The 23,873-nt window shown below is 38.4% G+C and overlaps 1 protein-coding gene across 4 annotated transcripts in view; it reads right to left on the bottom strand.

The window, feature by feature from the left end:
• The window catches only part of SMOC2 (SPARC related modular calcium binding 2), a 154,974-nt gene that overhangs the window by 80,452 nt on the left and 50,649 nt on the right, over window positions 1–23,873 (bottom strand). For all 4 annotated transcript variants that reach the window (XM_068399671.1, XM_068399662.1, XM_068399654.1 and 1 more), the window contains exons 3-5: window positions 9,598–9,704; window positions 8,374–8,473; window positions 1,360–1,407 (exon numbers count right to left, since the gene is read on the bottom strand). In XM_068399671.1, coding sequence (XP_068255772.1) covers window positions 1,360–1,407; window positions 8,374–8,473; window positions 9,598–9,704 — 255 coding nt within the window. The remainder of the gene's footprint in view (window positions 1–1,359; window positions 1,408–8,373; window positions 8,474–9,597; window positions 9,705–23,873) is intronic.

Genomic DNA, 23,873 nt, shown 5'->3' on the forward strand with positions numbered 1-23,873 from the left:
AACACTACTTTATTTAAAGCATACAGCAGTGACTGTCTGGAAGAAGGGTGAAGAGAGGAAGTTAGCATCTGAGAAGAGACAGGGACCACCTGGGAACCAGGTCAGTGGCCCTTCATGCCGCAGGCTTGTGCTGAAGAATAAAAACAGGGCATAAGTAAAATTCAACAGTGACACTTTAGACACGAATACATGTGATACGAAGAGAGGCTTTATAAATTGTGGTCATTTAACCTCCTTGTTCTATGGTTGTTCATTCAGCATTCAGCAGCTCAGCCATCGCAGTCACAAACAAAAATACAGGATTCCAGACAAGTTTTATATACGGGATAGTTCATTCAGTTCAAAGCTGAAAATGAAAGTCCTGACCTAAAGCAAATGGGTAACTTTAGGTTAGTGGAACCCACAATTTGTCTGGAAATACATGAAGGAACAATTTTCCAGTACTGTGTAATTATTAGCCTTTAAAGAAGTACCGATTTTCTTAACAGCACAATAGTTTATTTAAATGTTGGGTATAATACAATGCTGCAGAAGTTCCTGTAAAAAAAATATTTCAATTATATTTACAGTGAACCAAACAGATGGTCATTAACATTAGCACAAATGTGAGTAACTTCTTTAAAATTAATCTATGCCACTGTAACTGACAGAAACATTTAGTATGTTATTTTCAGCTTAATTTAAAATTCTTTTAAGTGTTTGGAGATTGTAAGCTTTAACTTTGTTTAAAGCATAGACATCTTCCCCATTTAAATCTACCAGCTATGTTGGAGTCGCATCAGATTTTGTCCTGCCACAAGATATATACCCTGATCTATCTCTAACAATAATAATCATCTGGCCATAAATGTAAGCCATCAGAAGAATTAATCACAATATAGAGCAAAGTGCTGGGTCCAAGATGACTCAAGTACTGATTGCTATGGAAATAAAGTGAGGACTCCAGTTCCCAAGATTTTGGAACTGCAGAATGCTGTCTTTATCAAACAGACAGAATAATCTGTCCTCCAGGGCAAGCAAACAGTATGGGAAAATATTTTAGAGTATAACTATGGGAAGAAAAGTTATTTTCCAAACAGCACAGAATAGCAAAGTCTGCAGGGATGAGAACAGAAAAATATAATGTCTATGCATACATAGACAAATACATGCATACATGCATATAAGTTTATACTCATAAATTTACTAAATATCTACAATGCAGACATAAAATGAATAGCATTTATGCATGTATACGTATTATATATGCATATACAATACATGATGAATATATATTGATAATTTAAACCTATGGAAAATCACAGTGGTGTATCCCACAGCTATTTTAGTTTCCATTTAAAGGCCAGCTGAGATATTTACCTGTTTTTCCTGCACCTTCTCGTTGTGGCAGCTTCTCACTCACTGAACCTGTAATTGGAAAAAGAAATTAATCAGAAAAATATTATTTTCACTTTTAATATGTTTTCTAAGAAACACAGTTCAGCTTTAACGATTCATTTTTGTTTATTACAGAAATAAATATCAGCAAATTCTTCCCTTGCAAACCAAAGATTTTAGCTTTGCCTGACTTCTGCATTTGTGTACCATCAATTTACTGTCAGACACTACTTCTCAGCCACCACAGGACCTGAGAAAGAGATAACATTAAACACTACATGGACACAAGTGCAAGAACATGCTCACACACTTGCAGAGTCAACACCTCCCTTCCCCACTGACCCAGCGAGGACAGGTCCTGCAGTAAGACGCATCACGCCGGCACTATGCCCTCGCTGTTCCTTGTGCAGGGCAGCACACTTCCTACACACAGAGCCTTGCCCACGAACCTCAGCTGCTCTGTGGGGCTTCTTCAGCCTCTAGTCACATCCTGGCTGAGGTTAAAGACTGCCCCTTTCTGCTTTAAATACCTCATACAAGGCCCTCCAGAAACACTATGCTGGTGTGGAAAAGTGTGTGTGTTGGGGGAGGCAGGGACAGTGCCTTATTCTGAGTTTGAGCCTGAGCTTGTTGCAGGAGATGTCCTCAGAGACGTGGCCCTTAGGAAAGGAGACAGCAGTGGTGGGAAATGAGCTAAGAAGTTTGCAAGAGATGGGGTTTAGCAGCTTATTCTACCAGCCTGGACTCTAACCCAACCCAACATCCAGTCTTGATTTCAAGTCATCAAGAAATGGAGAATCTACCTGTTTTCTCAGTAGTTTTTACAGGACGTAGTTGTCCTTAAGGTTTAAAATAGAAATACTTCCCTATTTCTTACTTATGTCTCATTATTACAACCATTTGTATGATTCTAACTCCTAGACACTTCTTATTTATTGTATCATGTTTTAATCACCAGAAATCCAATATACTTAGCGATATGTCAGTATTAATTCAGACAGGAAAAATAAAGCCATTATCATCGTAGGAATTATATCCAAGGGTGTTTGGGATAGCTTGCTCTAAATAGGCTGCAATAGTAATCTATGTGTTCACTCTGAAAAGGAGACAGATTCTTGCATTTATGCTAGCCGAAGCCAGAAGATCTGAGCTTTTTTTGGTGTTTGGCTTGAATTTGATACGAGGCTCAGCTTGAACCCAAATAAGATCTTCCAGTTTTAGGAAGTACTACATACAAAATTACAGGTTTTTCTAATTGCACTGAATACCAGTGATACAATCTTTCCTCAAATTTCATCCAGTTACAATTAACTCTGTAGTTTCTCAATTCAATTTTGATGCACAGGACTATAATTTCAATTCTCTTGCAAATACAGAGATTTTAGGTCTGACACTCACCCACACTAAAGAGTTTTATACCGATTGGTGAGTAGAAATGAGGTCTCAGCATGGTGAACATGTGTGATGAACCGCCACTGATAGCTCCTTTGCACTAAAGAGTGTTAAGTAAAGCCTCAGTTTGACACCAGTGCTGTCTCTCTATGTACACTCAGAACCACTATTATAAAGTGAACTTAAAATTCAGTTTATACCTAAGTAATTTAACTCATTGGTGAAATTTATATAATATTCCACATCATAAACCAAAAGCAGAAAAATCTTTCTAGATTTCATTAACACAAAGATTCCTTCAGATTACTCCATCTGTATGTGAAATGGTGAGAAATAATGACTATATGATATTCATGTACAGTCAGGGAGAACTGTATTCTTTTTTCTATGCTTTGGGTTTTTTTACCCTAAATTTTGATGGAAAATTGATGGATGGAGGAAGAGTGTGGCATTTACAAAGGCTAACTTTATCATAGTGAGTCTAATTTCACTATGAAATTATATGTATTATAGGAAAATTAGGTTCACTGGGCTAACATTAATTTCTTAAATAGTCTGAGGAAGCTAACAAAAATATTCACAGAATTTCCTACAAAGGGAATTCTGCACCCTTCACATAGTTTCACCTGAAATTTTCAATTTATGAAGCAGCAACTTTTCTTGCTGTCTCCAAGTTGGAGGTGAGGAAGGGTTATTGAGCTTGTATGAGTTTTTTCTACCATTTTCTGAATATATCTGAGGTAGAAGTACTTCTAGCTTAAATGGTGATAGGAAGTTGAATTTGCAGTTTTCCAGGAAATTCTATCTATCTTCAATACTCATGATGAATGCTCACATTTTCAGCTAGGCAAGAAACAGAAGTAGCAACTTATAACTTAGCTAAAAGTTAGGCAATATAATCAGCTTCCAAGTTTTCAGTGCACTGTAAACAACTAAATCACCATAGAAATATATTTATGGAAGATGGAGGGCAAGGAGGAATATTAGATTCAGCAGCATTATTTTAACAAGAAGTATTTAGTACCATTCTAGCTTGTACATTTCCTTAGACATCTATACATTTATGATTCTGATGAATTAAAAAAAATTGCAGAAATATTTATGCCTTAGTTTCTTGCAAAACCCACAATTCTGCCCAGTTTCAGTCTAACAACTTCTGAGGCACAATAAATGTTCCAGGGAATTTGACGTTAGTTTTGTGGTTTGTGATTTTAGCACACCTATTTTTTGTAGTTCTGATCACATGTGACTGGGCTTTAAAAGAGAACGTGAAAGTCTACTATTACACAGTTCAGATAATGATTTCTGATCTGCTAAACAATATTTGATATGTAATCACTAAAGCAAATATCAAGAAACAGGATAGTAAACTTCCCATGCTGCTCTATATTTCACATACGTGTGTGTATGACTGTATTTATAGGGAAAGTACTATGTATTGGGACAGAAGAATCAGACAATTCAAGGATGAATATTTGTCCTAGCTAACAAAAGGAATACAATGTAAACTAAAAAAGTTCATTGCCTTCCCAAATATATTCATTTTCATCATATTATCTGATGAAAATACTATACAGATAGGAAGAGTTCTGAATTTTTAAAAGTACTTGTGTTTTGGCCTTAAAAGATGATCATGACATCTTAATTGTAAGGTAGCAAAACTACTTCACAGAATAACAAACCATGTGTCCATACCTCTGCAATCTCACTGGCAGAAGCCCAGAAGAATTAATATGGCATAAAAACCCTACAATAGGTGAACACTGTATTTTTCAATGATAATTTAACACCTGCTTCTCAGTTTCTGCTTCATTTCCCAGGACTCCGTGCCTGTGGAATTTCTGCAGTTCCCCGCAGTGCTGATAACAGAGATGGGGAGTTGTAAAAATGTCTTTCTTATGTCTGGTGTTCTTTAGTGAAAGTATTGGGGGACATTCATCATTTTTAAGAAGCTTTCTTTTTAATGCTGTCATGGGAATGTTTGATTTACTCTCCTTCTCAACACTGTTCCTCCAACACTGGAGATTATTTACATGGAGTGGAATGGCATTCTGAGATTTATCATGTGTGTTTTATCAGTACCAAGTGTTGGTGTGGGAATAACTGGAAAGGATGGAAGAAGAGCCTCTTTCAGGTAAAGATGTAGTAACTGAAGCAAAGGTTTTACATGAATCAGTTGGAGAGTCCTGCATTTTTTAATGCTGCTTATAACCTTCATCCTTCCACACCTTGTGTCTATAGCAAATAAGTCAGCTTCAATAAGAGCAACCAGAACACCACAATGAGCACAGAATTGCTCATACAGCTATTGTAGATACATATAAAATATACGCATGACACTGTTCTGTCCCAGGACCTGAGATAACTTCAGGAAGCATCACGTTATGCAGCTAACCAATATTAACAGTTAGATAAACTTAGAGGTTGATTGTTTGACCTATCTAATATTGTGATAATATAAAGTAAATGTGAAGCACAGATAGGGAATAGAATCAAGAAACCAAACTCCTAACTACCCATCCTAAATTCTGTTCCATATTTCCTCTATTAAAATCCAAGTTCTTCCAGGCTGCCATGCTCTTCTTTCCTATTTCTGGATATTCACCAAAGTCAAAGCTGGTTCTACTGGGAGAAAATGAAAGGCAATAAATTATCCCATAATTTAGGAACATCGCAGTTAATTAGACATGTATTCAAACCTTATCTGAAGTTACTGAAGAACTAACGTAGAACTGAAAAGAAACACTGAAAATTTTCATTAAAAACAGAAATTTTCACACATTCCATGTTATAACATTTCCTATGAGAAAACCATTACAAAAGTATGTTCACAATTGTTTCTACCTGCCATCTTGATTGTCTGTGCATGTTCTGCTTTAAAGGGATAAAAAAGACTGCCACATGCAAACTGAGAAATTTGCATAAATGTCTTTGAAATAGCTATAGCATCATGCCTGCAGAATACACAGAAGCAAGTGAAAATACATAAACATGCTGGTGTCAGGATACCACTGCTACATGAGATCTGCCTGCAATATCAAAAATAGCAAGGCAATGCCTGTAACAAGGCTAGCAAGCACACAATGTATTAGACTGACTATGGACAATCACTGGAAGAAATGGTATCCCTGAAATACTAGTTAAGACAGGCACATGTCTACTTAACTTCAGTATACCCACTAATATTTTGATCATAATTCCTGTGTACAGTGGTACTAAAGAAAAAGTATAAAAGAGAATCAGTGGTGATCTGGAAAACATCAACAGGCCTGGGGGAAAAAACCTCTGTTATCCTAAACAGATGGCAATTTTGAACACATACTGGGAAAAGGGAGAGGGGTGCAGTTGTGCTTCAGGCTTTCATTCTGCAATACAAGAGCAAAGTTTTGCCTTATTATACCACATAACTTTCTGAGAAAATCTGTAGCTGCCTTCTCTGCTGAATGAGAAGGTTTCTCCAGGCCTCTTAAACGTGAGTCTTTAGCCACTACTACTGCAAAATCCCCTAGCACTTCAAATCTATTTCCAAACTCTGCTATCTCTGGATTTCTTTCCTGAGGGACAAAGTAGAAGTGGTGAGCAGTAAAACATGGAGCACTGATACAAGCAGGGGAGGAAATGTGCAGAGAGAATCCCAAAGGGTCTCATAACAATTGGAAAATTACCCATGATCTTCCATGGAGCAAAATCAGACTCTGCTTACTAACCTGGGCCCTGGAGCAGTCTATTTATCTCTGAGCTACTAAATTAAACCAGAGTGCTACTCTCACCTTCTCCTTAGCATTTCTGTAAAACTAACTAACTTCCCACCCCTCCAAAAATGAGCTGAAGCAGTCTGGTAGTTTATCTGCTAGGCACATGAATATACCTTTGAGAGGAACTAGGGTGTGGTTCCTGTAGAGATAGAATAATTCTCATATTAATCTATTAATTAGCCTGCAACTACAATGCAGCTTCTCCTTGATAATACTGAATACAAATAGAAAAAGTGAAAGTACAGTAACTAACTCAGCAACATTTTGAGCCAAACATAATGCCATATGTTGTGATGCATCTGACAAACACTTACTTGTTGAACTTTCACCACCAGCATAACCCCTTTTCCACTGATGTCAGTGAAAGAGAGGAAGCTACAAATTGATATTGCAGAGAAAGCAATGAAGGCACACTTTCAGGGAAGCCCTGGCTCTGGACATGCAAAAGCACCTCTATTCAAGAATGCATTGAAACACATAAATGCTTTCCTAACCATGTGTCCTCTGAAGATGTGATCCAGTTATAAACAATAATTACATTAAAATGAATGCACACTTTTCTCTATTTTAAGGCTTCTGAACATTTTATATTAATTTTCATAATTGGTACTCCACAGTGACTTTTCAGACTGGATCAAAAGGATTAGTCTGAGTACTTTCTGGCTAAAGTTCACCTACAGGCAAGATGCACGGAAGATTCTGCAAATCATTTAAACAAGACAGACCTTAAAAGTGGAATTAACTTTTTACAATCTTTATTGAAACTTTCTCAGTGTTCTCTTCCTTCCTCCACCTATTTATCAAAACCATCAACATCGTGCTTGAATGATTGAAGTAGATCAGACCAGGTGAATTCCCCTAAAGGCTTTAATCTACTTTTTTTCAGCTTCATTTACATTACAGGATTAGCTTTTTAAAGCTATTTCTTCCACTCTCTGACAGAGAATGATGCTGCAGCACAAGCAAAAATGCAATACATGGGGCTCATGTAGCTCAAGTATTTCTGTGCAATTCTGTCAGCCTCAAGGAAGGTAAATAGCAATTCTGTTAACTATTCATACACTGGGGATTTATATTTATTATCAATGTCAATGAAATAGGGTCAGAAGCAAGTTCCTAAAAAACAGTGAACCTGTTAATTGTCCAAATGAAAGACAAAGGGCAGTACACATGGCAATGAGTTTGATTTGCCAATGAATTTATACAGATAATTATTCCACTGTGTTCTTAATGCTTTGTTTCATTTTTATTTCTCCTCTGGATTTGGTCATTCATGGGATTTGCTATGGGAGTTCTTTCATTGGGCTATGTTACAAATCAGGACATTCACACTCCATACTTTTTCAGGGAGTGGATTTTTTTTCTATACTCTAAATACTTAAAATATTGAAAAGACAAATCCCTCTGAAATTTTTTGCAATGAATTTACATGCAAGAGAGTTTCAACGTAAAGAAAGGACTACCTCAGTAAGTCAGTTGCACGGTTTCATATATTGACACATAAATATCATACAAATAACCACTGCAGAAAACGCCTTCAATACCTAGATTATAGTACTAATAAAGCAGACTGATCATAGAACCACAAGAAGGTTTAGGGTGGCAGTGACCTCAGAACTCACACAGGGCTGGCTTAGAAGCTAGACCAACTTTCTCAGAGCCTCATCCAGTTGAGTTTTGCAAATCCCCAAGGATGGGAAGTCCACTTCTTCCGCAAGCACCTGTTTCTGGGCTGAACCACTCTTCCAGTGAAGAATTTTTTTCCTTAAGTCTAATCAGATGCCACAGATAGATAAACTCTACTGTTCATGAGACAATGTCATAACCTGGCCAGCCAAACAAGTCTTACCTGGGCACCGGGGAGTTTTGTGGGCCACAGCAGTACCACTGATAGGACGACCATTGGGAGTGACACACCAGCAGTATCCAGTGTAACTATGGCACTGAACCTGTCGGAAATGACATGAACCACGTGCAGTTTGTCAGACATATGTCTGTTAGCCCACAGCGTTCATGACACATGAGTACAAAAGACTAGTTCAGCAAACTATATTGGCAAAAGCTAGAACAATAAACCATGATGGACCTAATCTCAGTCCTACATGTGATTCTTTAGCATAAAGAAGAGTTTATTTCAAGCAAAGTGTGGTAGGTCCTTCAGAACACAATGGAAGAGAAAACTATTGAAATATGTGGTTGTTTACTGCCTATTTCAGAAGAGTGAGGTGCAGGTGTTATGAAAACCTCACAATGAAGTTCCTCACGGGACACATAAACTGTTCCTGAAGAAAGCAATCTTGAGTTTTTTTCCACATAGAGAACATATTGTTCCGCCCACTGAAGGAGCAGGACAGAGTGCTTCTGCCAGCATTATTCATATCCCGAGCTGTCAGAAAGGAAACTCTTGGAATTCCTGTTAGAAATCAATTGCATTGTGTTTCCTGAGGGCCAATATCACCTCCCTCACCATGCTTAAAATGAGAAGGATTGTCTTCTGCATGACTCCGCAACTAAAAAGAAGTACAGAGGCAGCAGAAGGTGATCTTGATTGATCTTGTATATATCACAGGATAAGCTTCTAACTGCATGCTTTTCGAATTCCGTGATCTAACCTAAGTAAATTAGTCTCAGACCATATGCTTGTACAGAAATTCATCTGAGAATAGGGAAGAATCCTGTATGATTCATGCTTTAGCACTAAGATATGGACTCTGGTCACAACATCTCTGGTTGGGATCAGGAACAGATCAGAAATTCCAAGCATTTTACCATCTGATGAGTATTCAGGGGGCTACAAGAATGACTCAGCTGCCTCAGCCTAGAAGAACAGGGAGTGTATCCCATGAACAACAGTAACGTTTGTCTCTTTTGCTGGCCAACTCTGAAAAAAAGAACAAGGACTAAGCGCAAAACATGAATTTTCCTTCCATTTTTTAACATCAGTGTTAGCACAAATGACATTTCATTTCGAAACTACATTTCCCTTCATTACGTTTGTCTCTTCCTCATCCCCTGCAAACACACATATTCTGACCTTCCAGTCATGCAAGATACTGAATGAAAAATTTTCAACCTGACTATATGTGCCATCATCATTGCATTCTGGGATAAACACTTGTTGAAATTCCTTGCGAGCTTGTTCCTGGGTGTACTTCCTCTCAGCCACACATCTGGAAACATCTAGAGAAAGGGAGAAGACAAGTCAGTTGGATGCAATATAAAGAAAAGATAGGTAATAACCTAAATAAAGAAAAAGGAAGGTGTCTCTGAGACCCACGTAAAGAGAACCCGAATTATATTCAAGGAAAATGTACAATCACTTGCATTTTTTCAGGAAACAAAGCCAGTGGAAGACAATAACTTCTGGGCAATATTGTCCCAATTGACCTACATGATAGTAACATATTTTGCTGAGTATCATATGTGAATCACTAGTATAATCATGTTCTTCCTCCAACCTTTGACTGCCTGTCTAACCTGTGAGTCCTTTTGTTTCTGCCAAATGTGCTCATGCTGCCAAGCAGAGTAAACAAAACTGAAATTTTGCCACCTCAAAGATGAGAGGCCACAAAGCGAAGCACAGAGGGGAAGGACAGATCTGGGAGATGAGAGGGAGAGATGCCTGGAGAGACAGACTTGCTGCTCCAACTCCTGCCAAAAGGCAGAAGCCCAAAGAGGGCTTCTCCTATCAATTTAACATGACAGTAGCTGCCACTTTGTGCCCCACAATATTCTTCCAGCACTGGTGGCAGCACTAGCTTTCTAGTGTGCCAGGAAAGGCAAAGCAGACAGCAGGAGTATAGCTGCCTTGTATGTCCTACTGTGAGTTTACACGCCATTTACTTCAGTTAGGCAGTGATCTCAGCTGTGACTACAGATGTGCTGACCAGGCTCATAAAAAAATAAAATAAAATATACTGTACAGCAGAGGGGCTTGTTAGGGAAGTGATTCAATAAGACTTTTAGACATGCTTAATTCACATTATGCTAAATTTACTGTAACAGTTTATGATTTAGATGTGGCACAAGTCAAAGACTACCACATGGTCCTTTTTTGTCCACTGTGTGGTTTCTTGCACCATTTGCTGCGTTACTTGGTACTGGTCTCCATCCAAGACAAGGCAGCAAACTATACAGCTTTAATTCAGTAAAGTTTCTATAGTTTAATATATTATACTACTTAATACATATACTACATTTCAATTAGGCAGCCAAAGGGTGAGAAAAGACAAATACCATATACATTTTTTTGTTTAAAGCGGCTACAAATTTTAGCATGTTGCTGATGCAGAATCAATACTTCAGGATCTACTTGAGCTAAGCAATTTCAGGACAAATGAGAATACCAGGCAAGCTTAAGGTAGTATTAATGATTTCAAGATGTGACTGTAACATCTGAATTAGAATTACCTCAAGCATACAAGCAGAGAAATTTGCTGCTTCCGATCCATACTTTGATCAAAGACTGTTTGACAGTAACTAGCTAGCTCCTTTCTAGGACTAAAACTGTTCAGCAATTACCTGTGAGACAGGGGTGTTGTGGTGATTCGCGAATGTTTGTGCAGTTCTTAGAAAGCATGGGGACAGGCTTTCTAGTCCATGCAAGCTGCACATTGAACAGAATATGAACAGTGAGGCAACAACAATTTCACTTCCCCATTCGACGTCAGCATATCTTGACAGGGTTCTGGCATCTAACCATCCCCAGGAGCATACAGGTGAACCAGCTAATTACCAGTCCCCCAAGCACCCTCTCTGTGCCAGTATCATCCAGACATGCATACACAGAACCAGCACGAAAGCTTGTTGCAACTGCAGAAGTCCTTTGTACAGGATGAATCCTTCACTGTCATCTCCACCGAGCTTTGGACAACTCACCTGGCAACATTAGCATAAAAAAATCCCTTTAAGTTCTAGGCAATCTGGTGTGTAAGTGTAGCATAATGAGGACAGAAACAGGTCCTCAGTATCTGCACCCTGAAAACAAAATTGAGGCCCCTTAATTCTAATCTTTGTTTTGATTTCCCTTCATCCCTTGTGGGATGGATTAAGAACCGGCTACGCAATAGAGCCCAAAGAGTGGTAATCAATGGTGCCAAGTCCAGCTGGAGACCTATAACTAGTGGAGTCCCCCAAGGATCAGTGCTGGGTCCAGTCCTGTTCAACATCTTCATCAATGACCTTGATGAAGTTACAGAGTGTCTTCTCAGCAAGTTTGCTGATGATATGAAGCTGGGAGGTTTGGCTGATACACCTGAAGGCTGTGTGGCCATTCAGCATAATTTGGACAGACTGGAGAGCTGGGCAAAGAGGAACCTAATGAGGTTCAACAAGAATAAGTGCAGAGTCCTGCACCTGGGAAGGAGTAATAAAATGCACCAGTACAGGTTAGGACGCGATCTGCTGGAGAGCAGCTCTGTGGAGAAGGACCTTGGAGTCCTGGTGGACAACAAGTTATCCATGGGACAGCAATGTGCCCTTGTGGCCAAGAAGGCCAATGGTATCCTGGGGTCCTCCTCCCCCTCTACTCTACCCTGGTGAGACCTCACCTGGAGTATTGCATTCAGTTCTGGGCTCCCCAGTTCAAGAGGGACAGAGATCTACTGGAGAGAGTCCAATGGAGGGCTACGAGCATGATTAAGGGACTGGAACACCTGCCTTATGAGGAAAGGTTGAGAGACCTGGGGCTTTTTAGTCTAGAGAAGAGAAGACTGAGAGAGGATCTGATTAATGTGTATAAATATATGAGGGCTGGGTGTCAAGAGGAAAGGGACAACCTCTTTTCACTTGTGTCCTGCGATAGGACAAGGGGTAATGGATGCAAGCTAAAGCACAGGAAGTTCAACCTCAACATGAGGAAGAACTTCTTTACCTTAGGGTTACAGAGCACTGGAACAGGCTCCCCAGAGAGGTTGTGGAGTCTCCTTCTCTGGAGACTTTCAAGACCCATCTGGATGCGTTCCTGTGTAACCTGCCCTAGATTGGTCTTGCTCTGGCAGGGAGGTTGGACTCGATGATCTCCAGAGGTCCCTTCCAACCCCTAACATACTATGATTCTATGATTCTGGTCTTGGATTCTTGTGCACTACTTCTGTGCATTAGTTTACTCTTCTCACAGGAGCATTATGAGAGTTCATGTTAGTAAAATGCCCAAAATACAAGTTGTTTCACTACGTTTCCATCTTAACAATGTTATGCTCTTTCAGGAGGGATATTCACAGGATGCAACGTTACCTAAAACGGACAGAAAAGTTCAACCATCCAGAAATGTGAGAAAAATAATAAGGAACTGAATTAATTTGAACTCTGGTATTTTAATAACTTGTTTCATCAAGGGAAAATTGTAGCCAATGTACTGTGCAGCTCAGGTAAAGTCTGCTAATGTAGGCACTGCCAAAGTTTTTTTGCAAAAAAAGAAACATTTTAAGCAAGCTTTGGTGTCATAAGCCGCCTTCTGAGCATGGTTTGGTTATACAGTACTTAATAACATGTGGTTTTAATGTAGCTAGTATTTTAACTGAAAATAAATCACTCCTTTGTTGGACCTCTGTCCTCGTTTTTCTAGAAAGACATGTGGTTTAAATGTCCAAAAGGAAAAGTGATATAAATTCCATCATAAGGTCTCTGGTATAGTACCAGCAGGGTTGTAAATTATCTCTAATATTTGAATTATCATAAAAACATGCCAAGGAGAAAGAGAAGTTCTCCAAAACTGTCCACCACTTGTTCCTAAACAGCATGATGCTCTAAAGGACTCCTATTTGTGGATGATCTAATATGCTTTAAAATCAACAATGACCAAATTTAGTGGAATATAAAATTCACATTTGAAGACTTATTTTTTTTTTATTATATAACCATGGAAACATTTTAAAGCTGTTGGGCATTACTGTGCTTCAGTATACCCAAAATAAACCCATGAGGAATATTTCTTATCAAGTCAAGCACCTGAAACTGTGTATAGTCAAAATATTATTCCCAGTTCTGTTTTTTTATTTCACCAAGGTATTACCACAGGGAAATAGCTAGGACACAGAGATGTGGTTCAAACCTGATAGAAGAAATGTAATAGGGTGGTCAAGATAAAGAGAAGGCATATGAAAACATTCTTCCCCAGAATACTAATGAACATTAGATTAATTCAGAGGAGCTAAATTCCTTCCAAATAAAACATCACTGAAGCCAAAAGAAGTAATAATATTTTATTAATAAATTTGTAAGATTACACCATCTGACCATGTGCCTCTTGTGTCCTGGTTGCAATACCTTATAAATCTACTGTGCAATTTCAAAAAAAGTTTTCCAAAGAAAAGGAAGAATTCAAGAGATTTAAGTGCTAGACATTTATGTAAAACAACAGCTGAAAAAGGATGAGAAAATTAATTCTTGCCATGATTGGGAGAAAGGCTGAAACATGAGCTCACATCAAAGTATCAAACAGATAGATGTAGGGAAAACTTGCAGCTCCTAACATGCAAAAGTCAGTAATGGGTGAGATCCTAATACATATGGAAATGAACCTTCCACATGGCCATTGCTCATGCTCACTCAGTGAAGCCAAATCTGGGACTCACTGTGCAAAGTCCTGTGAGAGCATCCAGACAATTCTTGTCTATGGGCCCCTCTGTGCACCTTGTACAAGTGTAACTAATGAAGAAGACTTACATGAATCTCAAATTAGTAGGATGAGTCTACGCTTAAATTGCTTGCCAGAGGAGGTTTATAGGAATATTGACATCTAAGGGGATAATAGTGAAGTCTCTCACATACAGATTCAACTTTCCTCTTTATCTAGAGCAGGAATAATTCAGATCAGAAGCGACCCTGATTATCTTGAAATGAAGACCGATAATGAAAGGTGGTGTGACTTACCTGGTACCTCTGTGCTAATTAATCAGCCCACAGCTTTGATTTTGATCATCATGGACCCTGAACAAAGCAGGCCAAACTCTTCTGGGGTGAATGACATCACACTGGTGACAAACAACCTGAGAGCAGAGGGGATTCCAAGTCTACAAGGTGTTGGAAGGGTGAAAAACACTGTTGTGCATCACTGGAACAAGTCCACCTTGTTTCCCTGTTGTTATATTGGATTTCTAGCTCTAAAAAAAAAAAAAGAGCTTCTCTCTTTTTTTAAATCTGTTTTTGCTTAAACTTTTGGAACTACCTAGCAGAAAAATAAGGGGCTTGAAACTGTTACTGGCTTCTGACTAGAATTCCCACTATACTTTATTTCTGTTGGAAGGGTGAAGTATTAATAAGGGAGTCAGCAGGCTCAAGCCGGAATCTGGTGTATGACCTGGTAAAAAGACCATTTGGTTCTAAGACCAGTAAAAAGCTGGCTGAAATAAGGCATTATTTGCTTATACTCAGACAATGGGAAAAACTAATTTTGCAGATATGTATGCCCAGCTGTAATTTTGAATTTTTTCAACGACTGACTCGGTGAGACTTTATCCTGTCAACTCCAGGTAAATGGGCTTTTACATCCCAGAAGCTTGCTGGAAAAAAAATCTCCTGGCATAGAAACTGATGTTTGAGAAGACGCATGATTTTACCTTAAATTAGCTCACTTGGACTGTATTAGCTGTCAGACCGGGTTGGTACAGGGCTCAATGCATTTTAGCACAGTATGTTGGCCAGTGTGTTGATTGTACCACTGTGACTTAGCACCAGGACTGCAAAGGCAGCTAGAGGTTTAAGAAGACAAATACGTCTTGGGGTGTATAACTGAAGACAAAAGAGGGTGCATGGAAGTGGACAGAAATACACAGAGCTGAGGAGATTACAGTTTGGGCAGGAGTTGTAGCTGACTGGGAAGGTCTTTCTGAATTGCCCTGGTGACAACTCCAGCTTCCAGAGGAGTCCAGTGTCTAGAAGGCACAGCTGAAATATAAAGCTATCTTAATTCTGTGCTAAGCTTCTATATGCAAAGGGAAGACTTTCACCTATGAAACGAAGTGGTGCTGGCACACCGCTGCAGGATCCAGAACCAGATTCTGTCATGCATGACACCTGGGAGCACAGGACTTCCTGCGAGAGCACTGAAATCAGTAGGAAATTGAAGTACCCAAGGAAATTCTGGAAACAGAATTAGCCTCACAAACGGCACAAAATTGGCTTGGAACTAATCTCATTTTATACCTTATTTTCAACAGTACAGCACCAAAAACACTCAGCTTCGGAAAAATAAGAAAATATCCATCAACTTCAACTCTGCTGGCTAATCCTTGAATAATATATCACACAGAGAGAAGTTTATTACTGCAAAGTTGAAGTTTATCTTTAAAACAATGACACAAACTCATCAAGGGTGTAAACACCATCTCTAAAGTGACATTTAATACAACTGAATTTACAGCAACTTTGGGTCTCCACAGGGAGATCTAACCCAGATTCTTTCATGGAAAAGTAAACAGCTTGCCAAAAGAATAGATAAATCTCCTGCAAAGATTTTGATTTAGTTCATCTGGTATTTCTTGGTTTGCTGTATTTCAGTAAGAAAAGAAGTACCTTTCCCAGTCCCAATACACTGAGCAGACTTCACTTGCTTTCAAAGAGATTACTGTGTGTGACACGGGATTGTTATGTATTTATGCACTTCACAGTTTATTAAGTTATTTTATTATAGATGGAATATCCTGCTGAACAGATCAGAAACATTTACCACTTTGTTAAACTACTTATAAAGTGGTTAAACTTAATCGTTTGAAGAAAAAGTTCCCTTGAGGCCTTTCCACAGATACACTTACACTAAAGAGAAAGCTCTTCTAAAGTCACATAGATGTGAACAAGCAGACCTAGTATAGACATACATAATTCAAATACTTCTCACTGTTTCTCTGTAGGTTTCCCTTATTGCCCCTCCATTATGCCAGAATACCTATATACACTTACTTGCCCTTAAATTCAGAAATATACAGTGCAAAAAGTTGTTTAAAGTTAGCTATCCACCTGAGAACTTTACTGAATTGTCCTAACAACAAACCAGAATTTTTTCCTACTTCTGTGTTTCTTTCCCACTGCTTTACCCTTTTGCTAACTGGTAGTGATATGATAAAAGTCAAATGGTCTTAATTCGTAGTTAATTAGCACAAAACACGATTTGGTTTATATGGCATAAACTACTCATAACATGAAAATTTTCTATGATATTTGACCTAGGTCAATATATATTCCAAAGAACTGATCATGTCTACCAACAAAGCATATAAATAGCTGTAGCCTCTAGGGATAGGAAACACATAGCAAGCTATACGTGCTCAAAGTTTCAGTTTCAAAGATGCAGATTATTAGCCTCTTGGGTTGGAAAGGATGTCAGCACAGACATTAAGCCTGACACAGTCATAAAATAAAGACTTGTTGCTTCGTGACAACAGCTGGCTGACTCTTCCACTATTTATTTTTATTGCTGCATTCTGGATTCAAACAAAACAGCAGAGTAATCTTAGCCTAAACTCTCCTCTGTTGGCATCTAACAGAGACAAGCAGTGTGGGGTTACTTTGCTGTTTTCTTTTTCTTTTTCACATTTTGCAACCACCCAGCAATTTAGATAGCTAAGCTTTAAGATAAAATAAGGAATGTTGTGCTGGATTGCTTCTTGGCACAATAATATTTCTCTCGATTTGCTAACGGTCACATTTGGAGAGATATAGTCTGACCAGAACCGAATCAAATACTTGCAAGAAAAACTGAAGCTACAGCTTTCTAATTTTTTACATACCAAAGGCCAGACTAGGCTTTCTGAGCAAAACAGAGATTTGATAAACAGTTTGGAAAAGTCTAATATGGGCCAATTTATAATTCTTGCACTGAAAATTTGAGGGGGCTTGAAACTATTTGTGGTTCCTAGTCTTCAGTGCAGTATTATTGTTTTAGCGCTTGTAGTTTCTACTTCACTTGCTGTAAGATGTTCATTTTATATTAAACCTGAAACTTAAATTGAAAATATATGAGCAGAAATGAAAAGAGAACTCTACAAATGAAAAAAAGATTACTTTCATACAACTCCAATAGTGTATATTTTATTCTAAAAAGATACCTTTTTTCTGCCTAAGAATGCTCTTACATGCCTTGTTTCTGTGCAGTCTGGCTTTGGGAAATTCTGCTTGGAGAAACATTATCAAGAAAAATTGAGTATTTTAAAAAGAGTTAAATTCCACCTCCAGCAAATTGTGGATACTATTTCAGTGTTACTTTTCCTGTGTTCCATGTACCAGTAGACACATTTAAAAGAGCAAAGGATATTCCACAAAATATATTCCAAATATACTTAAAACTTTATCCACCCCCATTGAATACCTACTAGAAAGTATAATCAGAAGCCAACTCTTCTTACTTTCAGCAACTACATAAATTATAACTTCTGTATGTAGATACATTTTGTTCACCAAGATGTGGAGTAGTTTGTTTCCCAAATTAACACCTTTACTACAGTGGCTTGATACATAACAGCTTGATACATAACATAAATGAAGGCTCAGAAACAAAATGAAGTTGGGACTGAACAGTGTTTGTATCGGGATTACCAGCATTACAGTCTGGAAACTTGCAGTCATCCTACAGATTAAACACAGTGTCTACAGTGAGAAAATATATCCAAAAAAGGAGGAGACAGCTCCTAGCTAAAAGTATTTTGAGACAAAAATCTGCCCTATAATCAATATTTTTCCCAGAAAATTTATTTTCAAAAAAACCCAAACTGCTACCACTTCTCAATACTTTTAATACTTTTTTTTCCCAAAAAAAATAAAAAAATCCTACATCCCTCTTTTTTTTAATTTTTCCTCATAAACTATGAGGAAAAAAGAAAAGGGAGAGAAGAAAAAGGAGAGGTGATGAGGACAAGTTCTGCTTTCAATCTGCACACTGTGCAAGCTCTCAGTGTGTGTTCAGGTTTATTTTATAGACTGACACCTTGGTCCAGTCCCCCTTTAACTCATTTCAGTTAGGAAAAGAACCAAGCCCGCTCACTACGCCTCTATCCGAACAAAATATCTTGGGAGCATGTTCTGCCTCCCAAACCCATCCACAGGGCCGCCTTCCAGGCAGCAGGTGGACTAGCCAAGCCAATATCCCTGCCCACACGCTGACCTAAGGGATGTGCTCAGGCACTGCAAGCACACATCAAGCTCACAACCGGCTCGCAGGCAAACCTGAGCTTGAGGGCAGTCTCCGTGGGAATATAGGATCAGGTGTGCACTCAGAAACCATGTCCAGCATTTACAACCCAGTTCTTTAGCTAAGAGGTAACAGTAATGTCTCCCCAAGGGATGTTTAGATTCATGCATTATGGGACCAAGATAAATTTATGAGCCCAAAACAACTACTGTCCAGCAATGTCCACCTTTCTGTTCACAAAAGGAAAATCGTTATCGGCAAGTTGATCCAAGGATGGAAAGGTACGTTAATTCCTATCACTCAAAATCATTCAAGCATGTCCTTAACTCATTCATTAACTCATTGTACTAATAATTCGAATGACTGATACTTCTCACTATTGCTGAAAGCCTCATTTTAATGAAACAAATGCTGAGTGTTTCTCTCCTTAAGGAAAGTAAATAGCAAATAGTAAAATACCTCTTTATGGGAAATTCCACTCATATTTTGATGTGCTTCAGTTCTTTATGTGAATAGTGAAAATGAAAATAATACCTTTTGTTACGTCTATGATAGCCCATAAAAGAATGGCATTTTTAAACAGCCAGGTTCTTTAAGATACCATAAATGAATTAAGCTAAACATGAGCTATCTAGGGTTTCCAATGGAGAAAGGGGATCTACATAGTTATAGAATAACAATGACACTACTGTGTGTGACAGCTCTCCTTGGTGTGCTCACAAAGCAGCAAGGTCCTTCTGAGGCCACCTCTGCAAATACTGAATACGTACTCTGAGTGCCAGCCAGACTAAATGCCAAGCCTCTCATGACTTAAATATCACTCTGTATAAAGCTCCTTACATTGCCATTTTGAGTATGGATTGCTCTGAGATGTGTCCCAAGTCCAGTTTAACAGTTCACTGTAAACCCAGGTTGCTGCTACATGCTGACAGTAAAGTAGGGAAATGTGACGTGATCTGGCAGTTGAAATTTTATAGTGATCAACAATTTGTATCAAACCTCCAGCCATTAAAGAAGTCTTATTTTTGTGAAGCATTGGTAGAGAAGCCACGACATCCAAGCAACTCAGCTGGGATGTCTCAAGAACATGCATGTACCTCTGCCCTGTATTAGGGACTTTATATGTTTACATGTGTGGCAGGAGTGTACATGTAAACTTGTTTTTTCTATAGATCACAATACCAAGTATTATTACTGAACCACTTGCTTAATACATGCAGAATATTAGTCTCCAATGCCCCAGATATGGGCCTGGTACATTCACTTAAAAACAAACTGAGAAAAGGAACAAGTATTCTTACTGTTATTTAAGGAATAAGAAGAGAAAAAGAAGAAAAAAATAAAAGAAAAAAGGTATTTTCGAGTGCAGTATCGTGCAATGCTTGCAGACCACTTTCAGGGCAAACCTTAGCTAAATCAACAGGAGGTCCTCTTAGCTAACTCTAAGAGGGACATGTTCGTGGGAGATAGAGGCTTTGTAGTTCAGGTGAAACATTCCCAGTAACCACAGACACCCAAAATGCAGTCACAGGCATTGCATATGCTCTTCAGCTTCCTCCTGACAAGTTGCCTACATCTCGGCAAACATTCATACAAAGAGTTTAAATGCTTAAATGAAGTTCAAACTACCCCAAATGAAGTACAGTGCCACCTGTTCCAATTCACCCTTACACCATTAGCAAAACTGCAAATTGAACTGCTGCTGGCCAGTAGTCACTGTTCGCTTGATGGTCCACTAGAGGGAAAAACTGTGCTCCCTTCACTAGACACTCCTGTTACAGATGTTGCTCACTTTGAACAAAATGCAATCAGCTAGCAGACTTTCTACACTTGAGACCTGAAGCTGCTGAGATGGGAGATAAAAGGCTGTCCAACAGGAACTGTGAAAAACTGCATTGATCCTGTAGGAAAATCTAACCTAGCTAGGACTAAAGCTTGCAGTCATGTCAAAAAAGGCACAGTTTCATTGAAAAAACTTCAATCCCACTCACCTTCACCCAGCGTTATAATTTCAAGTTAATACACGTTATTTACTGTCATGGAAAACTACTTGAAAAGCCTAAATTTTTTTGAAAACTGCTGCAGGAAAAATATGAGTTCACATTTTCAAAATTCATGGGAAAAAACTTGTTCAGTAGTAGGGAGTAAACAGGGTAGCAAATGGGATAGATTTTAGCATAGGTGAAACTGATAAAAGTCTGCAGAAATGGCCTGAAGCATTATCTCATTTTTTTTGTATTTATAATGCAAAATCTTCATGACAACAGAAAATTTGAATATTCTTCGTACAATGCCATTCTACAGTGATAAGACTAAATTTCACAGAGTAATTCTGAACAGTTAACAAAAGAAAAAGAAAGAAAAAAGAAACAGACCTCTTCATACAGGATGTATAAGATGGCCTGTGAAGAAAACAAAACAGCTTGTTTCAGGTAGCCTCATCTATCATGATTTGTGGCAGACATTCAGCCTTATATTCGTAAGATAAAGGAGGAGATCCTCACTCAGCAATGTTTCTTCCATTTCTGCCGGGGAAGATGCTTTTAACTATGTCTTGTGCATTCCAATTTCCATACAAGCACAGCCTTTTGGAGTAACCTATACTATGTTCCAAGTCACATAAAATCCCCATTAAATATAAAACTGTAGCTACTGGCCCTACAGGAGGCTGCAGTTCTTCTTTTTAGAACAAGGTTTTCCTTTTTTTTTTTTTTTGTATTTTCAAGACCAGGAAAATTCAACTTGTACTTCCTGCATGCACTGACAAAGAGTATCAAAGGCTTGGTTCTGTAAGTTACAAAGCCTTCCTGTGTGACATTCAGAGCTCTCCAGTCCCATCCTCACCAGCTGTAATGGAGAGAACAAGGCTAAGTGCTAATGTGCCCAAGTTTGTATTACTCTTAGGAATAGATCTACGCTGGCATGTCTCAGGGTAGTCCTCTAAGAGTAGCTAGGCTCAGTTCTCAGGTTGAACAGCCTTAAACCCGTAAAAGAAGGTGGCTCTGCATATGGAGCCTGCTGGGAACAGTCCCTGGCCCATCTAACCTCCAAAACATGTAGATACAGTCCTCGGGAAAGCGCTAGCTGGCCCATGCTGAAAGTGCAACAGGGAGCACTCTACCGGCTTACCTGCGTAGGCAGACATACTGTGTCCTGGCATTGCTTAATTAATTAGTGTAGACATAGCCTCTGTGTCTTTCTGACTAGCTTAAAAGCAATCATATTGCTTTTCCACTTCTTGTGTGTTTTGTTTGTTTGGCTATGCTGGGCCAGATTTACTGTCAAGCATTTGTGTGTGTGTAGTGGATCCCACTCACAGGTGATACTTTAACAGTCCCCCTACACAAATAATATTTCTCAGCTGTCAACATATATTTATTTATTAGATTCATAATCTTGTTGCACAGTAAAAGTCTGTGTCAAGTAAGTGGCAAATCTCCAGAACTTCAGAGTTTAGGTTTTGTTTGGAAAAGTATCCAAAAATGTGGATGTTCATCTACAGTGTAGGCAGATTACTTGAGACCTTTGAAATTTTCCAAGATCGCTAACTTCTTATAGCATTTCCAAGCTTAGCAATGGATTCCAGCACTGCCTGGAAATGGACTGCAAAAAAAAAAGATAAATATTATAAAACTTTCTAAGGTCTTCCAAAAAGCCCACTGTCAGAACAGTCTATTTTGATGCTTAGTTTGTTAAAGGTGAGTTCTTTTTCAGAACTGAGGGGAGGTTCAGGGTTCGTTCATTTTCAGGTTTGTTTAAGCTGTTTCAGTCTCTGCTACAGCCATCAGGAACTAGAAGAACAGGAGTGTAAGAAAAGAAAAAGGTATAAATGCTGCCACTGTTTTCTGCCACTTAGCTTTGAGATCCAGGCCCTAAAAATAGTTCCCTTAGCAATGCTAAAGAATTGACTGAGCTGACCACTGTTGCTGGGAACAAACTTTGAATTAAGAAAGGAAAGCAAGCATATTTAAAGCAAACTACTCCTTTGAAAATTTAACATTTAAATGATCAAAAGCAAATAGAGATAAAAAATGTTGAGAATAGGTGAAGACAGTCAATCTAAATTTGGCTTTTGCAAGAAAAAAAGACACAGAAAAAGCAGGCATCAGTCTGGTAGTGGTTCAAACTCTCTTATGGATGCAAAAAGAAACCACAGATTTCTAAATATATAAACAAGAAATGATGGACTCAAAATTATTCCAAAAGGTTGTGGACATAAAACTGCCAAGGCGTTTAGATTTCTAGTGAATAGACTGAACCAAACAAAAAGCTGGTCACAATGTTTTCAAATAATTAAAACAGTATCTGGAAGGATTTCGTTTTCAGACAAGATTTTTGTGTGGTGAACAGGGATTTTTACCTGAGAAGAAGACAGGAGGAGGCAGACACTGACTTAAGACCGCCTTTTCTTATCAATGATGGATGAATATCAGGCACAGATTTAAAGTTGTGAATTCTATATCAGGGATCATCTCTTTTCTCCCTTCACAACTTCCACATGCAAACATGCATGTTTCATCACTTTTTCCTGCATTAGAAACCTCAAAAGTTGCTTCAAAACCAATGTTTGAGTGTGTTATTTTTTCCTGTTTTTTTAGGGGTTCAGATGAACACTTCCAAAAGGATTTGCTTTCATTCCAACACGGAATGAAAACAAATTCTGAAACCTTGAAAGTTGCCCTGAAATGGAACCATCACTTTTTGGTTAGCCCTACTTAAACAACCCTCTGCTCTTTGGTCAAGCATCACCTGCAACAACAAACTTCACCACTCAAAAGCAACTGACTCAAAAGCGGTCTTAATCTGAGGACTCCCTTAGCTCTTTCAGAAGAATGTTTGATAGGACTCTCAAAAGTAGCTCTAGCAATGTTAAAACTGAAACTGCAGCTAGGCCAATGAATTGTCTTTTTCTTCTCTAAAACTTGCTTTTACAGCTTGAAATATTTCTGATGATTGCAGCCATGGGTAAGAATAAAGACAATGGGCACTTCAAAATTTAAGACTGCTTTGATTGAATAAGTAATACTATGAAAATGTAAAACTGAAAGAACACTGGTGTCTTGCTAATATTGACCAAGTATATTATTGGCAATCATGTGTCTATTGCCAATCAAAGGAAAAAAATATTTAAACATTAGAGTGATGCTTGCATTCATTTAACTGAAAGATTAAAAGCATCTGATTGATGAGGGCATGATGCATACTTGCTATTAGCAATACTTAAGCTG

The sequence above is a fragment of the Nyctibius grandis genome, chromosome 1 (assembly GCF_013368605.1).
Source record: "Nyctibius grandis isolate bNycGra1 chromosome 1, bNycGra1.pri, whole genome shotgun sequence".
Classification (NCBI taxonomy): Eukaryota; Metazoa; Chordata; class Aves; order Nyctibiiformes; family Nyctibiidae; genus Nyctibius; species Nyctibius grandis.